The 20992-nt window shown below is 43.7% G+C and overlaps 1 protein-coding gene across 1 annotated transcript; it reads left to right on the top strand.

Moving 5' to 3' along the window:
- The first annotated feature begins 1251 nt into the window (after positions 1-1251).
- LOC104357404 (calpain-14) lies at positions 1252-20191 on the top strand. Its single transcript, XM_042789762.1, is given in 21 exon segments — positions 1252-1482; positions 3926-3995; positions 4957-5066; positions 5690-5826; positions 6896-6954; positions 6957-7069; positions 7780-7818; positions 7821-7853; positions 9201-9251; positions 9253-9287; positions 10555-10629; positions 11258-11421; positions 12175-12338; positions 13190-13201; positions 14619-14700; positions 14703-14810; positions 15267-15310; positions 16176-16238; positions 17840-17897; positions 19646-19710; positions 20117-20191. Coding segments are annotated over 21 exon segments (1788 nt in total).
- The last annotated feature ends 801 nt before the right edge of the window (positions 20192-20992 follow it).

Below are 20992 nucleotides of genomic sequence, written 5' to 3'. Positions count from 1 at the left end.
ATTGAATTTTTGTTGCCAGGGTTATATTTTTGAAGATTTTCTCTTGGCTGCCCTTGAGGATCAAGTCTTGTGGATCAGTTGTAGAGTTTTATAACAAATGAGGGCTCTGTGTGGGAGGACGGCGCAATCTGCAGTTGTATGGTTTCTCACAGGGAATGCCGGTGACCTTCAGCTTGGATGGGAATAACAAGCAACTGGTTCCTAACTGAAACCAGTTTTCTAGGGTGCCTGGGGCAGTGATTTTGAGTCTCAGAGAGCCTCCTCTGCAGGGAGGCCTTCCAAATGCTGTATCATTATGGTATGTGAACCATTTATTGAACTTTGTATCCCAGTTCATTTTTTCAGTCAACACTGTAATGAGAAGGTTATGATTATGATCACTTTGTTACCACTGATGGGTGTGATTTGCCTGCTGAGGTTTTAATCATGATTTCTCCCAGGAGCCCACCACTTGTAGTAAAAGGTGATGGCTGCTAATGTTTAGCATAGCTGCTATTATTAAAAAAGGGCTATGAAATCACTCTTTTCTGTTTTCAGTGGGGGGATGAGAAACATCTGTCTTGAACGTTTCAAGAAAAAAAAACCACCTCAGCATGCAATTTTATGTGTGAATCTGTGGTAATCAGCAAGATGGAATGTGATCTCTTGGGGGAGATTGTATCGTTCTCCAAAATGAGGCAAAAAGGGCAAAATAACCATGGAGGATTTGCGAGTAATGGCTTTGTAACACTTAATGTATTCCATTTTTCTATTAGCCTTTGGTTTATCTTGCTATTTTTCTTTTTTTTTTTTTTGTGAGGGAGGGGAAATGTCCACATGCCAGAATGTGATTGAATAAAGACTCATTCATGTTGCAGCATGTTACAAAAATATCCTGGTGAGCCTAAGTAGTCCATAGGGAGGCTGAGAATAGATGTGTCTGTGGCTTCAAAGCCCCATTAGAAGTCAATAGGGTCACTCATTTTGACTTCACTCAGGTCTACAGCAAATATAAAGCCTTGAAAACACAGTACTAGGTGCTAGATTAGAACCGGATGGGTCCCCCACTTCTCCTGTGAGTGCCACCCCCATGCACCCTCCTCTCTAGCTAAAGAGAAAAATTTAAAAGGTATGATTAAATTGTCTTTTTACACTTATTTTAATGATCAGGAATTATTCTGGAGAAGACACACCTCATCCCAAGAAACAAGGGGTTTCCAGCAGGACTGTGCAGGGTGAGATCCCTGCAGAATCCTCAGTGGAAACATTGCCATGCCTTTTCTGCCCTGCTTGGAAAAAAAGAAGTCACCTGTGCTTTTAGGCAGGAGTGTCTTTCAAAAACACACCCCACCCATCCAGAAGAGCTACCAGGCCTTGCTGGAGACGTGCTTGAAGAACAAATGCCTGTTCACAGATGACAGCTTCTCAGCTCTCATCAACTCTATTGGAAGGGGAGCACTGCTAAAGAAACTACCCCAAAATTTACAGTGTAAAAGGCCACATGTAAGTGATTTTCAGTAAATAATCTCATGTATGGGGATGATTAGAGCTGATAGCCAGCAAATAGTGTTAGCATTGAGCAGACTATAGTGTTAGCATTGAGCAGACTACTCTTAGACTTTAATTTAGGTGTGTCTTAATACCTCCAGAGATCATACTTATTGTGTCAGCTGTCATTTTGGAAGCTGGGGTACATGGAGTTTCATAATTACCTTTGAAGCTTTTGTTGCCCAAAATCATAACCAGCCTTGCTCAGTTTAGATCCAGTAACAGTCAGAGCAGGAAAGGACAGCAAGCGAAGGGAGTGGGGGTGCTGGTGCCCTTGGAGCTCACAGCTCTGTTGATCCCACCACGATTCCATGATGACAGTTCTCATGGTGATTATCCCTCTCCCCAGAATTCAAGATCTTGACCTTTTAAATTTCTGAGCTTCTAGACAGTTCTAAACCTTTGACCCTTCTCCCGTGGACCACATACCGTTGTGATGCTGGAGGCTGCTATTGCTGGCAGCAGCGGGTGCCTTATCCTCCTGATGGGCTGTTTTTTTCCTGCTTAACTGTTTATTGTACTTCGATCAGTCTTTTCCCAGATCTCAAGGTTGAGCTTCTACCGTGACCAGTAACTGACCATCAGTCAGTGAGATTTTTTTAGTTCTGTGGTCTGTGTTTTCTATCTGTGCCCATATTTCCAAGGCCTTTGCTGGTATCCCATGCTTAAACTGAACATCACAACAAGAGACACCTGGTTGCAAGGGCTCGTCACAGAGCAAGTTCTCATAACAAATGGATAGATAACAAGTCCAGGAGGCCAGGCCAGGGGGCTGACAGTTAGGTAAGGTCTGTTACTAGCAATGCAAGTTCTGTTCTTACTAAGCCACTGAGCAATGTATTGACAATCAGATCTTCCTGAAAGCAATGTACAGAATTATCTGAGAATTTCAGTAGCACTGACTCCTTATGTTACCGTATCTGTAAGGGAATTCTGCCAGGCGAGAGCAGATAGCATCTCCTACCTAAGTTATTTTCTAGCTATCATATTTTGTCAGATTTAACTAATTTCTCAGAAGAGCTGAGTTGCTGCAAAACTCACAAAAAAGACTGGGAAAGTAGAGGCACCTTTTCAAAGCAAGCAAGGGAGCTTGGGAATAGCAGCTCTGGCTCTCAGAGTTTCATGTGTAATTCAGTCTCGCAGATGGTTTATGTTAAGTCAGGATCTGCAGGTGGAGGAAGAGTGCAGTCCTCAGGGCCTGAGCTGGGTTGTGCCGGGCACCACGGCTGAGGCAGCTACATCAGCATAGAGGTATTTGGGAGGGAAGGGTCAACATGAGTCTTGGCCTCTACAAAGCCCTTTTTCAGGTGTCCCTCCACACCAGAGATTTTGGAAGGCACTTGAAATCTCCTCTGTCTCTCAGTCCACCATTCTGCTGCTCTAAAACTACCCTGTGAAGAAGGCTGCCATTTGCTGTGAATGCCAGACTTAGCCTAGCAAAGGCTCTCTGAGGATGGATGCTGTGCATCCTTCAGTCCCTGTGCTGCAGAGGAAATGCTGAGATTCTACCAGTCACCCTGCAGGCTTGTAGCTTGCTGCATTTATGACTGATGGCCTGCAAACTGAACACCCAAATTCACCAAGGATTGGGATTGGTGTCTAATTGCTGTAACTGCCTTCTGAGGGTTTGCTGATTCTCTGCCACAGCCTGAAGGGGAAGCCAACAGTGCGAAAATTAGCTTGAGCAATTTGTCAGTCATTAGAGTGAAACGTAAGTTTGACACTTAGTTTATTAATTTGACCCCAGAGGCATTTGTGAGAGAAGAAAAATAACAACATAATTTCTCTCTGGACAGTTATTCACAGACCCACTCTTGTCACAGTAACAGGAACGTGTGTAGCATCCATCAGTTAGTCTGTAGCTTGGTTGTCAGTCAAATCGTGGAGATGTCAGCCAGGGTAGCTGAAAGTTTAAACAATTATGCTCTGCCATTGTATCCTCTTTTGGCTGAAATCTGTCTGCCATTGCAGAGGAGCAGGGCTGGCAGGTCTGAAGGGTTATCTTCTCAGAGAGGTGTTTATGGAGACCCACGGCGATTCATCTGAGCACCAGTGGCTTATGTCAGAGACCAGATTCAGTGTAGACCAAACACAAGTGTGTGCCCAGGCTTGTGTTAGATAAGATCAGCACACGATAACACTAAAGTTATACCTGAACCAGAACAATGTCTGTTGGGACAAAGGGATCCAAAGTATTTTGAAATCTTTCAACAGGCAGAGGAAGTGTTTTGTGTCACATATCCATGAGGTTTTCACATCCTAGACTAAGAACTCACCGGATTTCCCATTTTACAAGATTGCAGCTCTGCAGGCAGAAAGTCCTTGACTTGAAGCTAAACCAGCTCATGTTACTGACTTGACTGTCTCCTTCTTTTGTTTTTGGTTGTGTGCTTCCCAGGCTTTGCACAGAAGTCCAGTATTTTATGCTGCAAACAGAGAGCAACTTGATCTCTGCCAAGGATTGGTGGGTAAGGAAGCTCCTTTGTATAAATATCTAAGTATTCTTATACAAGATAATGTTTTGTATGGAATTTTGACTGTATAAAACTTGGCATAGAGATAGAAGGTGTGCATATCCTTATCTCTTCACTCGGCATGGTGTGGATGAAGCAATCATTAAGGTGGGACAGGCTCAGTAAAAACCTGATAAGATTCAAGGTGGGATTTGAGGGGTGAGAGGTATCTCCACAAGTTGAAATTGCCACTCTGGGTTGCTTCTATGCATGCTAGTACTGCAATAGGAAGTGATTCTGTGCTCTTACTGGTCTGTAATGTTGCTGCTTGACAATTGAACGGAGACCACAGAAGCAGGAAAACCTGAGACTTTTACCATCTTTGTACCTAAGGCTTAGTGTGAGTGCATTTATTTTCCCAGCTTTGCAGTTAGAAAAATCATTTTTATGTCCGTGTTACCTAAAGTAAAAGGATGTATTGTCATCTCAAATCAGGTAGGGGCAGGACTAAATTAATTTTTAAGGGCTTTAAGCCCTTCAACACAAAGTCTGATAAGTACAGTTTTGCATGTGAGATCCATTGGAAATTATTTTTCCCTTCTGAAAAGTTAATGTTTTCAAAGAAAAAGGGAAAAAGTTTTTTTTCAATAGAGTGCCTTTACAGAGAACGGACAAAACCCCATGCAATGTTAGTAAAAAACTGGAATGTTTCCATTGAGAGCTATTTCTTGCTAAATTTCTTATTTAACCAAACAGTACTCAAATGAAAAGGTCATGAGTGAACAATTATAAGCCAATCATGGTTTGGTTAAATAAAACACATGTCTGGATCATCTAATTTTCTGTGTATGATTTGGTATAATTGTAAAGACATTAGCACAACAGCTCTTCTGCTAGGATCTTGGTGATGTTCCTGAATTTGGCTGACAGCTCTCACTTTTCAGCCAACTGCATGTGTCCGTTTGTCTTGGCACAGAGAACTGCTGGTTCCTGGCGGCCCTGATGTTCCACCAGGACATCTTGGCTGTAGTTGTGCCACAAAACCAGAGCTGCAAGAAGAAATATGCTGGCATTTTCCACTTCTGGGTATACCTGCTCTCCCAGAGTGCAGGATGTCTTCAGAAATCCTCTCATGTTTTGTGTCACACCCTTAGATAATTTGTATGTGGTCCCTCTTGGCCAGGGGCAAGTGGCCAGAGGGTATCCCCACCTGGAGAGTAGCTCATCACCCCTCCCACAAAGCAGCACAGGCAAGGGATGAATTACAAGCCACTCTGAGGATATACCTCTGCTTGGCCTTCCTCTCCTGCTGTGCCCTACCCATAAATTAATCCAGACAAAAGTCTTCCTCTGTAGTGGCAACAGTCAGCAGGGCTTGAGCACATCTGCTCCAACATTATACGCCTTTGCCCAGCTCTTGATGCAATTCTGCTACCCTGCGGTTAGGAACTCCTTCCCCAGAAGCCCAGCTGTGCCTAATCTCTGGGTTTAATCCTTTTACACCTGATACACGCTTTGTTTTCTCCTCTGGCAGGATGGGGCTGAGGAGTTGGCTTTGTGGTTGAGTCAGCACATCCCACTAACCCAAAGCAGCTCTCTCCCCAGGATGGTCCATCTTGTGCCCACAGCTAGGTTATCTTGCTTTTCCTGTTGTTTTAAGGGGAGGTTCCTTCTAAGGGAAGCATCAGCTCATTCCTTTCCCCTGACAGTTCTGGCACTTTGGTGAATGGGTTAATGTGGTGGTTGATGACCATCTGCTGGTGAACAAGATGGGGGAGCTCATCTTTGTTTCCTCAGTCTATAAGAACGTGTTCTGGGGAGCCCTTCTGGAGAAGGCGTATGCTAAGTAAGTGACTCACTCCAAGTTATGCAAACAGTCTCTCTAAAATATGTTGGTTGGTGCCTACGCAGTTTGTTCTTGTTTATAAATGCATCTCCTAGGCCTTGCCACATTTGGAGTGTAGTAACTGGTTCTCATCTTTCTATCATTACACAGTAGAAGCTGCCACTGAAGTAGCTGTTGTCAATCCAGGCCCTTGAGTTTAAATCGAAGGGTTTAGGAGTGTGAAACCAGACCTATCCTGGGCAGTTGTCCTCTGAGTGTTATCATTGTTTGGCATGTATCAGCTAGGATGATACTTTCCTTGTAAATACTGCAGAGGAGCAGAAGGCCACAGATAGGGATTTTCAAAGGTGGATGATTTCTGATGCCTCCTTTGATGTATTATCAATTTGAGAAACCTCCAATGAGTTTCACTTTGGGGGGCCGATGGAGAATTGTACTTTGGTTTTGGTAGAAGTTCCTGCTCTGGGGTCCCCCAAAGCTGAGGCATTCAACAAGTCACATAGTATGGTGAGAATATTGGCTTTTCTCTGGAGTGTTTTGTCTAGAGTGGCTTATCAGGACTAAGAAGAAAGCAACAAGGCCTAACTGTTGTTTGTTAATCTTGGGCTGAAATAATATCTGCAAAGCAAGGAAAAATCCTAGTTAACAGTGAGAAAAAGATCACAGCAAAGGAGAGAAAGTTCTGTTATTTCCATTTGGGGTTATCATTAGAACAGAAAGAGTGGAGAGGGTTGCTCTGTAGTGGTGCAGAAAATCAGATTGGAGACCGAATTCTCAAGGCACAACGTGCCTCTCAAAGCACTGTATCAGTGTCTGGTGATATATTCAGACAACACTCTCTAAGGCGAAGTTATGAGTATATCAGTGATGGGCATGTTCTCACTACTGTGCAGTAGGAGATGATAGTGAGTGAAGAGTTCCTTTCAGACTATGGCCAATCTTGGAGGCAATTTGCTCGATTTCTCTCTTCCTGAGAAAGAGTCCCCTAAAATAAACGTGAATTTCAGCCTTCCTCAACCTATCATGTGTGACGATAACCCCAAGAATATATTGATGTGTTTTTTGCTAGACTCTACAGCTCCTATGAATATCTGCAGATTGAGTAAGTTTCAGAAGCCTTGGTGGATTTTAAGGTGGTGTTAATATAAGGATCAAGCTTGCAGCAGCTCCTTCTGATCTCTGGGATATACTGACAAGAGCAACCTACAGCAGATCTCTTATGGGCTGTCAGACACATTTAGGGGTGAGAGTTGGAGTGACATCAGATGTCTTCACAGCTAAAAAGCCTTTCCAGACCTGTTTCCCTCTGCTCAGCTGGTCATTGTGACTCAAAAAGTAAGCTGTCACATGTGGCTTTCTGTAGAAATCACATTCTTAATGTTAAAGTTTGCACATGGATTGATTCCCTGCTGGTCTTATCTCCCTGTTGTTATGTTTAGGAACTGGTTTATCTATTAGAGAACCTCTATTAAATAAGGACTTACTGCATTTTCCCATTTTTGTTAAATAAATTTTCCGTTTTTGCAGATGGTGCAGTGAGGCACAGAGAGTCATGGGATAAGCTTATAGCTAAGATAGAGAGGTGTGTAGTTCAGAACATGAATTCGAATATTGGCTTCCAAGCCTTATGTTAACACTTCAGCTGTTGGGAAACCCTACTGTTCTAAAAATCAAAGCCTGACCTTCTAGACTTTTAAAAAGTGAGATGGTATCTAGCCAAATATGCACAATTTAGGAAGGAACCTTCAAATTCTGAACATACTGCAAAATATGGCTGTTGGGAGCTTAGATTTCTTTTTTTTTTTTTTTTTTTTTTTCAGTTCAAACCATTCTCCATTTGCTTTGAGAGTCATTGCTTACCAGGTACAGGTCTGGTATTGGTATGAGTCTACTGCGTAAGTAGGGATAGAATAAAAGGTTTATTTTTCTTCAGTTTCTCTTCCTTGTATACAGGCAACAGAGGCCCTGAAGAATGGGCTTGTTGCTATGTTGTGTGCCATGCCTACACAGTAACTGGTATTAGAAAGGTAAGACTAGCCCTACAGTCCTGGGTGCAGGTTTGTTTGAATGTCAGCAATTTTTTTTGCAGTTATAGGTTCATCCCTTAATCAGGGCAACTATGTTATCTCTTCCCTCAATGCTCTTCTCTTAGTCTAAGGTTAAAAGAGACTTCATGCTTTGTAAAGATTCACTTTCAAGTGTGTCCATTTTAGTGTCATGACCTTGACGCATAGGACAATTGTTATAGCTCAGCATATGTATAAGAGTGGGAATGATTCACAGGGCTCTGCTGAGAGCATCACCTACAAATGCATCTGAGCTGTTAAGGATGAAAGGACTCACCTTTGGGGATGCTGGGAGGATGTTCTGAAACCTACTTGGGGTACAAAGCCTTCCTCTGAAGTCAGAGGCCTCTGAAGGCCATAGAGAAGTAAAGATAACTGAATACAGTGGCCAAAACATGAAAACCGCACTGATCTGCAGTGAATCCCACTGAACTGCAGAAGTATCCCTGGGAGTTCCCTAAAGATATTTGTCTAGAGCTAAGGGAGAGGAAAATAATAGGTCCCAAAGAGTGGGAGAAAGCTTGAGCTTTCTCCTCCTGGATTGATGGATGACTATCTTGTCCAGCCTCAAAAAGAGGTTGACAAGGATGGCAAATGACTTTGGGGCTTTGAACATGGGATATAGATGTAGTGGAAAGCATGTTCAATACCTCTTGCAAGAGATACTAAGAAATCTGCAAGGGATACTATGAGCTGGATGATGCATGTCTGTGTCTCCCATACACAGCAGGAAGGTTTTAGGTATGGACTTTTATCTGCAACATGTCTGTCAATCTGATTCCTCTGATGGGCTGAAGAGCCAGGCAGGAGTAAGGGGCTGACATAGCATGTGGAGCTGATGTGAAATTGTCTGTTCTTCTGTACGCTGCCAGCAAAGCCCCTAGTCAGCCTGGGTCCCTCTTCTCCCACCATGGCATCCCAATTCAGGTCACCCTGTGAGCTGCAACCCCATGGGATGCATTGTGCCATGTCACTGCACTGGGTAGGCCTTGGCTTTCACAGTAGTATAGTCTTGCCCCCACAGAAGCATAAAATGAGCAGATGTTGGAAAGGAAGAAAAATTTACAGTCAAGTCTCCAAATTAGGAATCTGTGAAGCTTCTGGTTTCAGTTATGGAAGATAAGATAAAGCATCTTAATCAATTCGTGCTGGCATTCAGATTTGCAGGTTCATAGATTTTTACTGTCATACTTGCTGGCATCAGTGAGAACAAACAAAATCTTTGTTAATATCTGTCATATTACAGTGATATAAATTGGATGAGAACTGCTGAGACCTTGGTAAGCACAGTGTTACTGTGTTCTGCAGGTGACCTGTCAATATGGATCAGAAAACCTAGTGAGACTGGGAAATCCATGGGAAAAAAATAGAATGGAAAGGAGACTGGAGTGACAGGTGAGTTTAAAAAAGGGAAGGTCTGGTGCTCTGTGACGGAAGGTTTCTTAGAGGAGAGATGCTGCCATCTTCAGGCATGAATTAGTGCTGACAGCAGCATTAAGATAAGTAACAGTTGCTTGCACAGACCCTCTGGTGTCAAAGCAATGACTCAATATATTTGTATTTCTCCAGCAGATAGTGCTCACATAGTTGGGCTCACTTCACACATCCAGCTTCAACAGGCTCAGTTCTGCTTTTCCATTCACTGAATGCCAGAGGAAACATAATATGAACATCAGATGCTGACCACGTTGCTGCAGTCTGGCTGGCATGTGAAGTGACAGCTGTGCAGGAGGCTCCAAACAAACAGCGTGTTTCAGGGCACACAGCTCTATCACAGGAGGAACCGTGCAAAGGCCTCTGCGGGCTGCAAAGTGTTGGAGTTGGGTGGCTGCAAAGGAGTCCTCCAGCCTGGCTGTTTGAGGAAATGCAGTTGGGTGTGGGATCAGAGGAAGCAACTAGTAAAGCAGATGGGCCCTGTATTTGCATCTGTCTGAATTTTTTGATTGAGATCCATGACAGACAGTGGTTTCCATTCTAGACCACGGGCAACTGTAGACTTGTGTCCTGTTCTTCTTTAAAGTGGAGCATGTTCCTCCCTTCCCAGCTTCACTTCATGCCCTGTTCAGACCCTGTTTGCTGAAGCTCGGGGGTAGGGAGGAGGAAAGAGCACAGGGAGGTGTTGGGAACGTGAGTGACTTTCACCTTGTCTGCAGAGCAGTAACTTCTCTGATGCATGTCTGTCACATAATGACAACGTACCAGCTGTTCCTGTTGAAGAGCATAATGAGCAGCATACTGTAGGCCTGCCTTTTAAACGACTCCCAGCTGCCTCTTGTGCTGTCCTAGTCATTCATTCATTATGCCAAACACTCTTCCTATTATGTCTCCTTTGACAGAAAATTAACCAACAAAGCAGGTCGAGATTTTTCTATTTTAAGTACTTGGAAGCTTTGTGTGCAAGTGAATGGACTGGCTGATGGAAATGGAGTATTTCTGGCTTCTGCTGGAGAAAACTGGAGCCTTTTATCTATGTCTAATGGGACCCAGAGTGCTTGTGGAGAAACTCCTGTGGTTGAAGGCATAGGAGGCCTGTGTTTAGTGGGGGATAATTGTGGAGATATGGGGGGACAGGGATTTGGCCTCTTTTTACAGAGGAAAACTATGTACTTTGCCTTGAATTTGAGGCCACATTTGGTTAGTCATCTTATTGTTTTGTCCTCAGCTCTTACAAATGGGAGCTGCTGAGCCCGAAGGAGAAGATTTTGCTGGGGAAAAAGAAGGAGGATGGAGAATTCTGGTAATGGCACAGTCTTGCCTCTCCCCTCTCTGCCAGTTGCTCTGGGGTTGAGTCTGGAGATGAAGCAGCACATTGCCACTTAGGTCAAGACATGTGTGATCTGCTTTATAACAACCCATGCTTGCTTTCTTGTTCCCCTCCTCTTTGGCGGTGAGAAGCAGTAGCTGTGCTGACATGGAAGAGATGCACTATTTTTCAGTGGCAGGAGTGAGGGAGAAGCAGGACACTGCCAGGTCTCCCAGGGCTGCTGGAGACATGGGCAGCTTTCAGGAGCTCTTGTCCTGCCTTTTATTTTTAACATTGCTTTGGGAATCTCTTGCTTGCCTTACGTTCGTGGTTTCTCCATAGCTTCTGCCACGAGGTGGCAATGTTGTTGCCCGTGTCATTTCACTGCGGTTGAATCTCTGTGCTATCCTTTGATGAAATTTTACTCGTGCATTTGCTACTGCTAGATGCTGCTGTTGGAGCAGACGCTCTCTTCTTTACTGCCTAATAAAATATGAGCATTACCATATGCAACACAGAATGGTGCGGCTTCGAAGTTCCCTGCTCCCTTCCTTTTCATTTTATAAGCCATATGGACTAAACTAAACTGCTGATAAGATGTCTCTTGGCACTCTTTTCCCAGGATGTGTCTGCAAGATTTTAAGATTCATTTTGTAGATCTGATGATCTGTAAACTAACTCCAGACCTTATGAGCCAGGAAGATGGGAAGAAGTGGATCTACTCCCTGAAGAGTAGGAGATGGGTTAAAGAAAGTACAGCAGGAGGAAGTCTGGGATTCTGTAATGGTGAGGGGTGCTTTTTTGGATGACTCTGGGGTAACATTGCTCTGTTGACTCAGTTACCAGCACCTTATACCTGTTAAAACTGACAACAGAAACATCTTCTTCATGTGTAACCTGCCTGTTGTGGTTTAGGCCTGATTGGCAGCCAACCACAATGCAGCAGCTCTCTGTCCCTTCTCATTGTTCACAAACATAAGAAATAAACAGGTGAAGGACTTTGAATAGCTTCTATCATCACAGAAGCTGCATCACTTGCAAACATAGGGCAGTAGGCTGGTTATGGCATGAAATGAGCTGCAGAATCCTAGGATCAATTGCCAACACTGAGCTGCTTTGGGGCATTAAAATTGTCTGTTAAAATTGTAATCCTTAGCACCTCCAGGACATGGTATTTTAAGTAAAGTGAATGGGAAATGCAGAGGCTCAGCCCTTCTGGAAATGGAGCAGGTGGGATCTGAAGTCAGCTAGCCCATACAAGGGAGGTGATGGAGCAATAGTGATACATTTATAAACAAAATGAGCTCTTAGTTGCAGGTGAGAGGAAATACAGTTCCTTGTTCCTGGGCCTTCCTCCTGTATTACATAGTGGTTGCACTGCTAAACTTGTAAACTGCACCCTAAGATCAAATCGCTGTGGGGTCTGGAGATCCAGACAACTTATGGCCTATTCAGTCTGATGCCAGGCATCGTGTGGGAAGCTGGCAACCAATTTTGTGATGGCAAATGGCATCGAAACGTTTTTCTTGTTTTGCTTAGTCACCTTCTGGATGAACCCTCAGTACTTGCTGAATGTTCTACCCGTTGAAGACAGTAAGAAAAGCCTGGGTTCCTGCAACGTGGTCATATCCCTGGTACAGAAACACAGCAGCTAACACCAGAACCGAGCTCCTCACCTCTTCATTGGATTTTTACTCTACAATGTGCGAAGAATTGCTTTGCCTTTCTTGCTTTCATCAAATAGGAAAACTTCCAGCCCCTGTAAATTGTAGAGCTTTGCACACCAATAGCTTTGTTGTGCACAGGGCATTCTGTGCTTTCTCCTTGCCTTGCAGAGCCACTCTGCTGCCTTGAACAGAGCCACAGTTCTTGTTGCTGCTGTGAGCTTGCACAGTTATGGAGAGATGGCTGTGGGGAATAGTTTTCAGGCAGAGGGGCTGAAGTTTCTGAAGGCAAAGACCCTAGCTGGATATATGTAGCTGCTTCCCAGCAATTAAATGGCTATCTTGTGTGAGACCCAGAGGTCCCTGTCTGACAGATACTCTCCTTTCTTCCTACAGGTGAGTCCCTTGTCACTGCTGTTGCTTGTTTGTTGGGGGATCTGGATTGGTGCAGCTGTTATGACAACTCTGTGTTTGCCTTTGTTCCTTGTCTGACAGGTAGTAACAGTGTAGTTGACTTCAGTGAGGCACCATGGTAAGTCAGTATTAATGTAGAGCTATCCACTGACTCTTCCAAAAAGCAGCTATAGCAGGAGGGCTCAGTGTTCTTAAAAGGGGACATTAGTTGTTCAGCTTCTGACTTGGTCTTCAAAGGTATTTGAAGTGGCATCAGTGTTTGCCTGATCAGCACTTTGTTCCTGCTGCAGTTATGGGATGGTGCCCCAGTTCTTGGCTGTGTCTAAGCTGGGCTCACTGCAGCTCTCATGCGAGCCAGAGATACCTTTCTGCTGCCTCCCAGTCTTGGGATGAAGTGGGAACAGAGCCTGTGTCCCATGTGAGTCAGGAGTCTCCCAGGGAGCTCAGGCTCCTTCCTGGCTGGGGTTGCTCTGGAGCTGATGCTACAGGTGTTTTCAGTTTCCTCAGGCCATCTTATCTGTGAATCTTTGGGACCTGAGGAAGGGCCCTGGAAGTTAAACCCTGATATAAGTCCCAATTTTGTCCCTGACCTTAGAGGGCTACTTAAAACAGGGAAAGGTTTAGCTCCTTTTATCTTGGAAGAGCATATCTTCCACTCTGTTACTACTCAGAACACCTCTTAAATGAGAGTGCCTTAGAATTTGGGCTAGCAAAGAACCAATTTGAGTGTATGGTCAGGGCAGCACAATTGTGTTCCCAGTTATTGTATTTCCAGCGTCGTAACTATGAAGTAAAATGCCAGTCCTTCCTGACTTAGATTCTGGGCATTATCAGGGTTACAAGTGAGTTAAACTTCCTAGCAGAGGGGGTCTGAGTGTAGCCCTAGCACACTCCTGTGCCACACCTGAGGGGGAATGGTGGCAGACAGGACTTTAATTTCAGCTTTGTAGTGGTTGCCAAGATCAATACAGAGAGATGGCAGGCTGAGAGCATCTAAGGTAGTGGAACTACGGTCAACAAAGTATTGACTGGAATATAAAAACTTTGAATTTAACATAAGGGGCATGAGGAGGAGTAACCCTGGACCCTTCAGAAGAAAGATTGCTCTATTAGGAAGAAAAATACTGGCAAAGGAAGAAGAATAGCATCTCCACTATGAGGCTGCAAAGTAAAACGGCTAAATGTTTTGAGGAACAGCCAAGATCGGAAGGCAGTGGTTTTAGCTAGCAGGATTATTTATTTGGCTTGTGTACTGGGCACTCAGTGGCATTAAAAATTATTTCAGGGTTGCCTGGATCAACACTTTATCCATCTTCTTATTGCAAAAAGTACCTGCAGAGCGAAACATCTGTAAGAGCCAAGAGTGCCAGACAGATCAAGGACACATGTGTGGAGTCATGGCTAGGGATTAAGTTGCTCCTGCAGTATGCTCAGATCACAGATGCTCTGAAAAATCCTCTGCTACCAGATCCTTAGTGCAAAGGACAAGCTGGGGACAAAGTGCATGGTACATGTGGGATAGGAGGGGTGTTCTGGCTAGTGAAGAGCAGTTTCTAGAGCAGTTCCTGCCTGCAGTCATCTCTGCCAGTATTGTAATGACTTTTACAGGAGCCGCTTCTCATCCCCAGTCCTTACTGCTATTCCTTGCGAATACTATTATATTGTTGATAAGGTTGCAGGAAGCCCTGTTCTTTGTCATATTAGTAATGGGCAGGGGCAGTGCACAGTGAGAACCATCATGTCCTGGGAGGAGACTGAGTCCTTTGGGCCTTGTTATCTGCTTGTGCTGTACAAATATCTGAGGTGTGAAGGCAGGCTGTCAATGTCACGCCTTTGAATTCTGCCTTTTGTCCATTTGTTCAGCTGGTGCAGAACACATTTCTGTTCTGTTTCTTCCCTTAACAGTACCTGGAAAGCAACAGAAAGCTGCCCCCAGCTTTCTTCACCAGACATCAGCCTGTGAACAAGCACCAGGTCTTCCTTGATGAGCGACTCATGACTTTCACCTGGAGCCTGGTGTCTATGTGATTGTCCCATTCACTCTGGAGCCTCAGCAGGAGTCTGAATTTATCCTGTGGGTCTTCTTCAGGAAGCATGTTTGGTGAGATGCTGCTTTACTCTGAAAAAAGTAGCACAATCTCTTTTGGAGAGGCTGGCTGTGGGTTTCTCCCACTTTAGAGTTCTCAGTGGCTGAAGCACTGCTTTTGGTCTTATCCTTTCAAGAATTGTTGAGCTAGGCCCCCACAAGGGATTCTTTCAGCCTGCTCATGTTTGAGACTCTGGAGGAGGACAACAGTTTTTAACGCACTGTCAGTTTACCAAGAGATTCTGCTGGTGATGCTAAGATGGTTGCTTGTGCAGAAGTGGTTCTTTGGAGACTTTGAATGCCAGTAGCCCCTGGGGAGCCATATGGACACAAGGGTTTCCCTTACTGCAGCTGGAACACTAGGGAAAAAAACATATGCTTCAACAGTGGGTTGGGGGGCATGCCACCTGCAGTGAGACAAACACACAACTCTGGGATATCTCCTTAATGTGTCTGCTTTTTTTACATCCTCAGGGAAATGGGCGGGAACACCAGTTTCACCCTCTCTAAGGTGAGTGAGTATGAGGGAAGTGGGAGGTCTGTGGTTCAGTCTTCAGCCCTGAATGTCGGGTTTTTCCTGTTGCTCTGCCCTATGGCGAGGCTGAGTGAGAACATGAGTGCTTGTGTTGCAGCCCTTTGGAAAGGGCAGCTTGGGTTTACAGGCCCTTGGACCATGGGCACAGATGCAGTCAAATGTGGGAGATGGGGAAATTTTTAGACACCTTTGTTAGTTGCCTTTTTGTGAACTTCTTTTAGTGACACCATCTCACTTACTCTGCAGTCTTTCCTATTCATGGCTTTTTGGAGACTGATGGTCCATTCTTGCACTTCTCCCTGCTCCTTTCATGCCTTGAAAGTTTTGGAGACCTCATGGGACCTGAGCAGTACTGTTCCCATGCAGTGGTCTATAGGTTATTTTCAAAATAACTGAGCTCAATGGCAGTGTGTGCATGTCTGCAACTTGTGCCAGGGAGTTTATAGCATAGTCTGTTCTCCTGGCATAAACAGGGCCATTCCTTCTTTCAACTCCTCTATTCTCCTTTATAAAGGAGGACAGAGACCCTTCCCTCTCTTCTTGTCATGGAGTGAGCTCCATCCTTGGTTGCTGCACAGCTTGGTGAGGGGGAAATGTTTCTCCCCACTGAGTGTTATCTGACTATTTCTTTCTAAGAAAAAGCACTTCTATGAGGTGGGGAGCTATCTTAGCAGTGGGCTGTGTTAGTAATATAACATTGACTGCAGAAGTGGGGGGAACGTGAAAGGGCAGGGGATGAGAGTTCAGTTCTGGGAAAGCATCATCTTGGATGCTGATATCTTTCTTCCTCGAGTTAATGATTTTTTTTTTTTTTTTTTTTTTTTTTTGTAATATCTGAAAGGAACTTGTTGATAGGCATGAAGGCAAGATTTGGGAGGATTTCTTCACAAGGCATTTTGAACAGGTAAGTGTGTGCATGAACTGCCAGAGTAAACTCCTCCAGAGCTATTATGTAGCTCTGTGACAGTGGAAGCATGTGGATGTTCAAGGGAGTTCTGAAGGTGGAAGTGTGGGGAACAGAGAGGGGTCACAGGAGGCTGGGTTGTGTGTACAGTGGTGATTCCATGCAGCAGATTTGACCATGAAGCTTAGCACTATGTTAGCACTGAGACAGGCATACTTCTCTACACAGTAAGGTGTGAATGCATGGAATGTAATTTCACAGGACACTGTGGATGTGACAGTATCAACAGGCTCAAAAGGTATTGGCAAACTGGTGGGCAGCAGGTCTATAAACAGATACTAGAGGACAAGGCAGGGATGTACCCTCTAAAATCCCTTTTCTGACAGCTGTGGGTGCCAGGGAAACCAGGAGAATGGACTGAAGAAGCTGACCAGGCTCATGTGCTCTCCCTAGGCGTTAATTCCTATTGGCTGTATTGGGGACAAAGTAGTGGGCTGTGTGGATCCATCCTACCCTTCAGAGTGTTCTTACACTCATTGAGAAAAGTTGCCTGTTAGAGAACACACCCTGAAATACTGACACTTGTCTTGTACTTCATCACAATTTGATGTCAGCTAACTTGCTTTGAGAGGTTAAGTAGGTATAAGGTGTCTCATCGCCTCATTTTTTTTCACTAATTTTTCTAGTGAAATACGATCCTTATTGTGAAAGATTCTTTTTAATGATCTCTCTAGCCTGATTTGGGACAGAGTTGACCTTCAGGGATCCCACTGACTGAGGTGAAGGATGCAAATATTTCACCTTTCAGAAAAGGTGGCAGCATACCCTGTATTTAGCAAACACAATTTCACAAAAACACATTTGCACTTTTAATAGCAATATTTTGATGGAAGCTGTTACTAAAAACAAGCAATGTTTTTATTTTTTGCCACTTGTGTAAGATTTTGAGAACGGTGTGGCTTTCAGATGTACTAGAAATTGCCACATATTATGAGGTGCTGGTCCTTTGCTGTCAGGAGGTCCAAGTATGCACAGAGGCAAGCAGTACTGCCATATCTTAATGCGTTACCCTGACATGGCTCAGTGAGGTGAAAACAGGCTTTTATTTTTGAAAAATGACATTTGAAAAAATCTTCCAAAAAAACAAATGTCACAGTTTCTAAAAAAACCTATAAATTTTAGTATAACAAAGAGGAGGGCAAATCTCTACTTTGAAAATTTTGGGGAGGAAGTATTGCAAAGTTTTTTTGTTTGTAAATGATAAAAGGGATATATTTGAAACAGGTCTCTTGACAGTGTGCTTGATTGGACAAATGGTACCAGAGCTGAAAGGTTAACGGTCTGGATCCTCACTCAGTGTAAATATGCACTACTGCATTGGTCTGTGTGGAGCCCTGAGAACTTAGCCCAGAGCAGACTGCAGCTCTTGCAGGCTGAGAATCTTGTCATATTCGAAGGGAGTCGTTTCTATTGATTTTCACATGTCTGAAGTGGGGCCAGAAAAGCAGAGAACGAAGATGGGACATGCAGGGAAAACAAAAGAGGAAGAGAAGTGATTTAATACTTAAAAAAAAAAAAAAAAATTCTCTTCCATATCACAGAATCCTGAAATAAATGCTGTTCAGCTCCAGAGGATCCTGAATAATATATCTTGGAGAAGTGTTGAGAAATAATGTCTCTGTAAAATAAACACTCAGAGAAAAGCCTCAGCTGCTGTATCTATTTCTTGAATTCTGGGAAGAGAAACTGGCTTGAATCTGACTGAATTGACTTTTCTAATGCCATGTTAGATTTCCAGAGAGAAAGGATTTGCTGGGGTTTGAATCAACATGGTAGAAATTTTATAAGCGAAACTAATCTAATTTGAATTTCAACAACTGAAAGAATGAGGGGGAAGAGTAAGCATAGATACTGTGTGTGGATGCAGACTCTAAATCTGACCTCCAAACCCAGCTTGACCTCAGCCTTGATTCTGAAACTGTATTTCATTTCATGAGGTGCCACTGCCACGGTCTTGACAGCGTCACTGCTAGAAGGTGTAGAAAGTTAGCCTGGTCTGTAGGCGGTTATGCAGTGTAAGGTGCTCTTGTCTTTACCTCGATGTGCCTGGTTCATGCCTACTATTCCTATTTACCCTTCCCTGCTATGCATTCATAGGGCTGATCCTTGCTCTGTTTGTGTTTGGGAGACAGGATGGAGGTGCAGGTGGCATGTGTAACTTATGTTTGTGAGAATCAGATGAGGCCTGAGGTTGTCTCTCTTGTGAGGATTGTGACATCCAACTTTGCCAGTGGCAGCCCAGACCACACCACCAGCTCATGGTTTGGTCACTAGTTATAAATAATGCTACCTGGACAGCAGTGAGGTATTGCAGTGGCTGTTTTCTCTGAACAACAGCCATGAAGTTGCAGATATAATGATGAATCCAGTTTTCCTTCCCAGTTTCTTCACTGGTAATAACTGATGTGCAACACACCAAATACACTGTCCAGCCATTACAGGCAACAAAAAACACGAACAAAAGACCAGTGTGGTACCTTTTCCATTTAAGCTGAATTTGACATTGCTCCCCTTTCTACAAAGGTGGACAAGGATAGCTCCTCCATCTTTTCAAAGTGACTCACTAGCCACTGTCTTATCTGTGGAAAGACTATGTTGAACAGAGAGTCTTTATTTTTCATAAGCGATCAATTTTCAGACATTCATTTTAAAACTTTACAGTACTTGATTCATATTTACTAAACAAGGCTATTACAAGATTAAAACATCTTCACTTTCTACAGAGCAGGGATCGGTGAGATATGGTTCTGTTCCTTGCTCAATGGAAGTCTGCAGTCAATCTATAACCACGATGTGCAGTGAGATTAGAGACTGTTACTCTTCATGTAACTTATGTATGAACCAGATATGCTAAGATTTGATGCAGCATCATGTTTCCAGTGATGCCTGTACTTTTAATTATATTAACAGAGCTGGCAGTGTCTGTGAAAGAGAGATGCTTAGCACAAGAGTTTTAATTAATCTGCAGTGCTGCTCCCCAAAGCTCTTCAGGTCAAGTGACTTTGCTCAAGGTCATGCAGTAAATTTTGTTTGGGATTACAGCTTTGGATGTCCTTTTCCTTTCATTTTCTCTAATAGCTGGAGATAGTGCACCATATTTCATTTCGTATTACATGCCTGCAGGGAACTCATATTGGATTTTCTGAGACTAGTAGAATCCATCCTGTTGCCTCATATTTTTATCATCATAAATGATACGTCTTCTCAAGTGGGTGTAAAGTTTCATAAAGGCTTTGGGGCCTGAGCCTTCTCGAATGAGGGAGGAATTTTGTGAGAGTCCATTTTTCTGAGACATGTTCAATGACACCTCAAAACAATCTTTTTTTTTTTTTTTTTTTTCTCTCCAGATTTCCAGAGTTTTCGCCTGAGTTTCAGTCTGGATGCCTGCCAGTGTATCTTGGCGCTCCTGGATGTATCCTTGGCATGAGTGATACTTCTGACTCATATAATACTTCACTGAAGCATTATTTCTTAGGGAAGAAGGAGTGTTACTGTGATTTCTTTACCACCAGGACATGGCCCTGCTTATTGAACTTCTCACCCTCCATAATAACAGTTCAGCTGTGACAGAATGGAACCGGTTTGGGGAAGGGCTGATTCCTGCTGCCTCTGAAAACAGCAGCCAGGTTTCCATTGACTTTAGTGGGAGGAGAATCAAGCCTATAGATAGGCTTGTGGGCTAAGAAATCATTATACTCATGTTATACTTGTGTGAATGTTAGAGTGGCTATGAGGTTTTGAGTTGTTTGGGGTTTTTTATGTAATGGGTACTCTCTGTCATGTAACTGAGATGTTCTGACCTTAGTTCTCCCATGAAGCTGAATGCCTCTGACACACTGAGTATCCAGGAATTCAGAGTCCTGTGGAAAAGGCTGCTTTTCTATTTGGTATAAAAATAATTTCTGTGCTTCCTTGCAATAGCTCCCTGTTCATGTTCCCTTTGGTGTCATCTTTTGATTTTTGAGGGGTTTGTTTTGTTTAAAAACTTCTATTCCTTCTCCCCCAGGAAGTTTTCCAGAAAAGAGACACTAGCAAATCAGGAAAGCTTGACTTTGTAGAACTGCATATAGCTTTACAGGAGACAGGTAAGCCCATGGCACATCTTGGCAAGTCTCAATCTCTTCCTCATAAAGGCTGGAAAAATATCAGGTCTGGGAGACATCTTGAGAATTGTAGGTAGAGCCCAGGAGGAGTGGAAAACATCACAGGCTGCGCTTAGCCATCTCTGTTTCCCTCTTTAGCTGGGCAAACATATCTGACAATTATTTTGCTGTGAAATGGGCTACTTAATCTTTGCCCCAGTGTGGTCCCATACTGATAGTTCTCTGAAACTGAAGCGTCTGGCTATTTTAGACCCAGTTTTTAAATCCCTTCCTGTTCATTGCTAATTGAATTTTAAAAGACTGTGTGGGGTTGTGTGGATACATGCAGGATGCCAGATCTAGCTCTTATTAAATTGCTACCTCTGCTGAGGATGACAGCTCAGGGACTGAACCTGGAAGTGTGGGACTTGCACAGAGGCAATACTGGTCACTTCACTGATACAATGTCTGAAGCTTGATCTAGAAATGGAAGATGATACATATGGGTCCAAGCTCTGTTGTTGTTACTGGGCTTTGAGTGGGGGCTGATGCTCAGTCTTGTAGCTTCTTTTGCATGTTTACAGCTTAAATATTACCCCTCTGTTTGGTGTG

This window comes from Tyto alba, unplaced genomic scaffold (assembly GCF_018691265.1).
Source record: "Tyto alba isolate M040663 unplaced genomic scaffold, T.alba_DEE_v4.0 Super-Scaffold_16, whole genome shotgun sequence".
In the NCBI taxonomy this organism is placed as follows: Eukaryota; Metazoa; Chordata; class Aves; order Strigiformes; family Tytonidae; genus Tyto; species Tyto alba.
The sequence above is the reverse complement of the archived record's forward strand: the minus strand, read 5'-3'. Positions and strand labels throughout refer to the sequence as shown.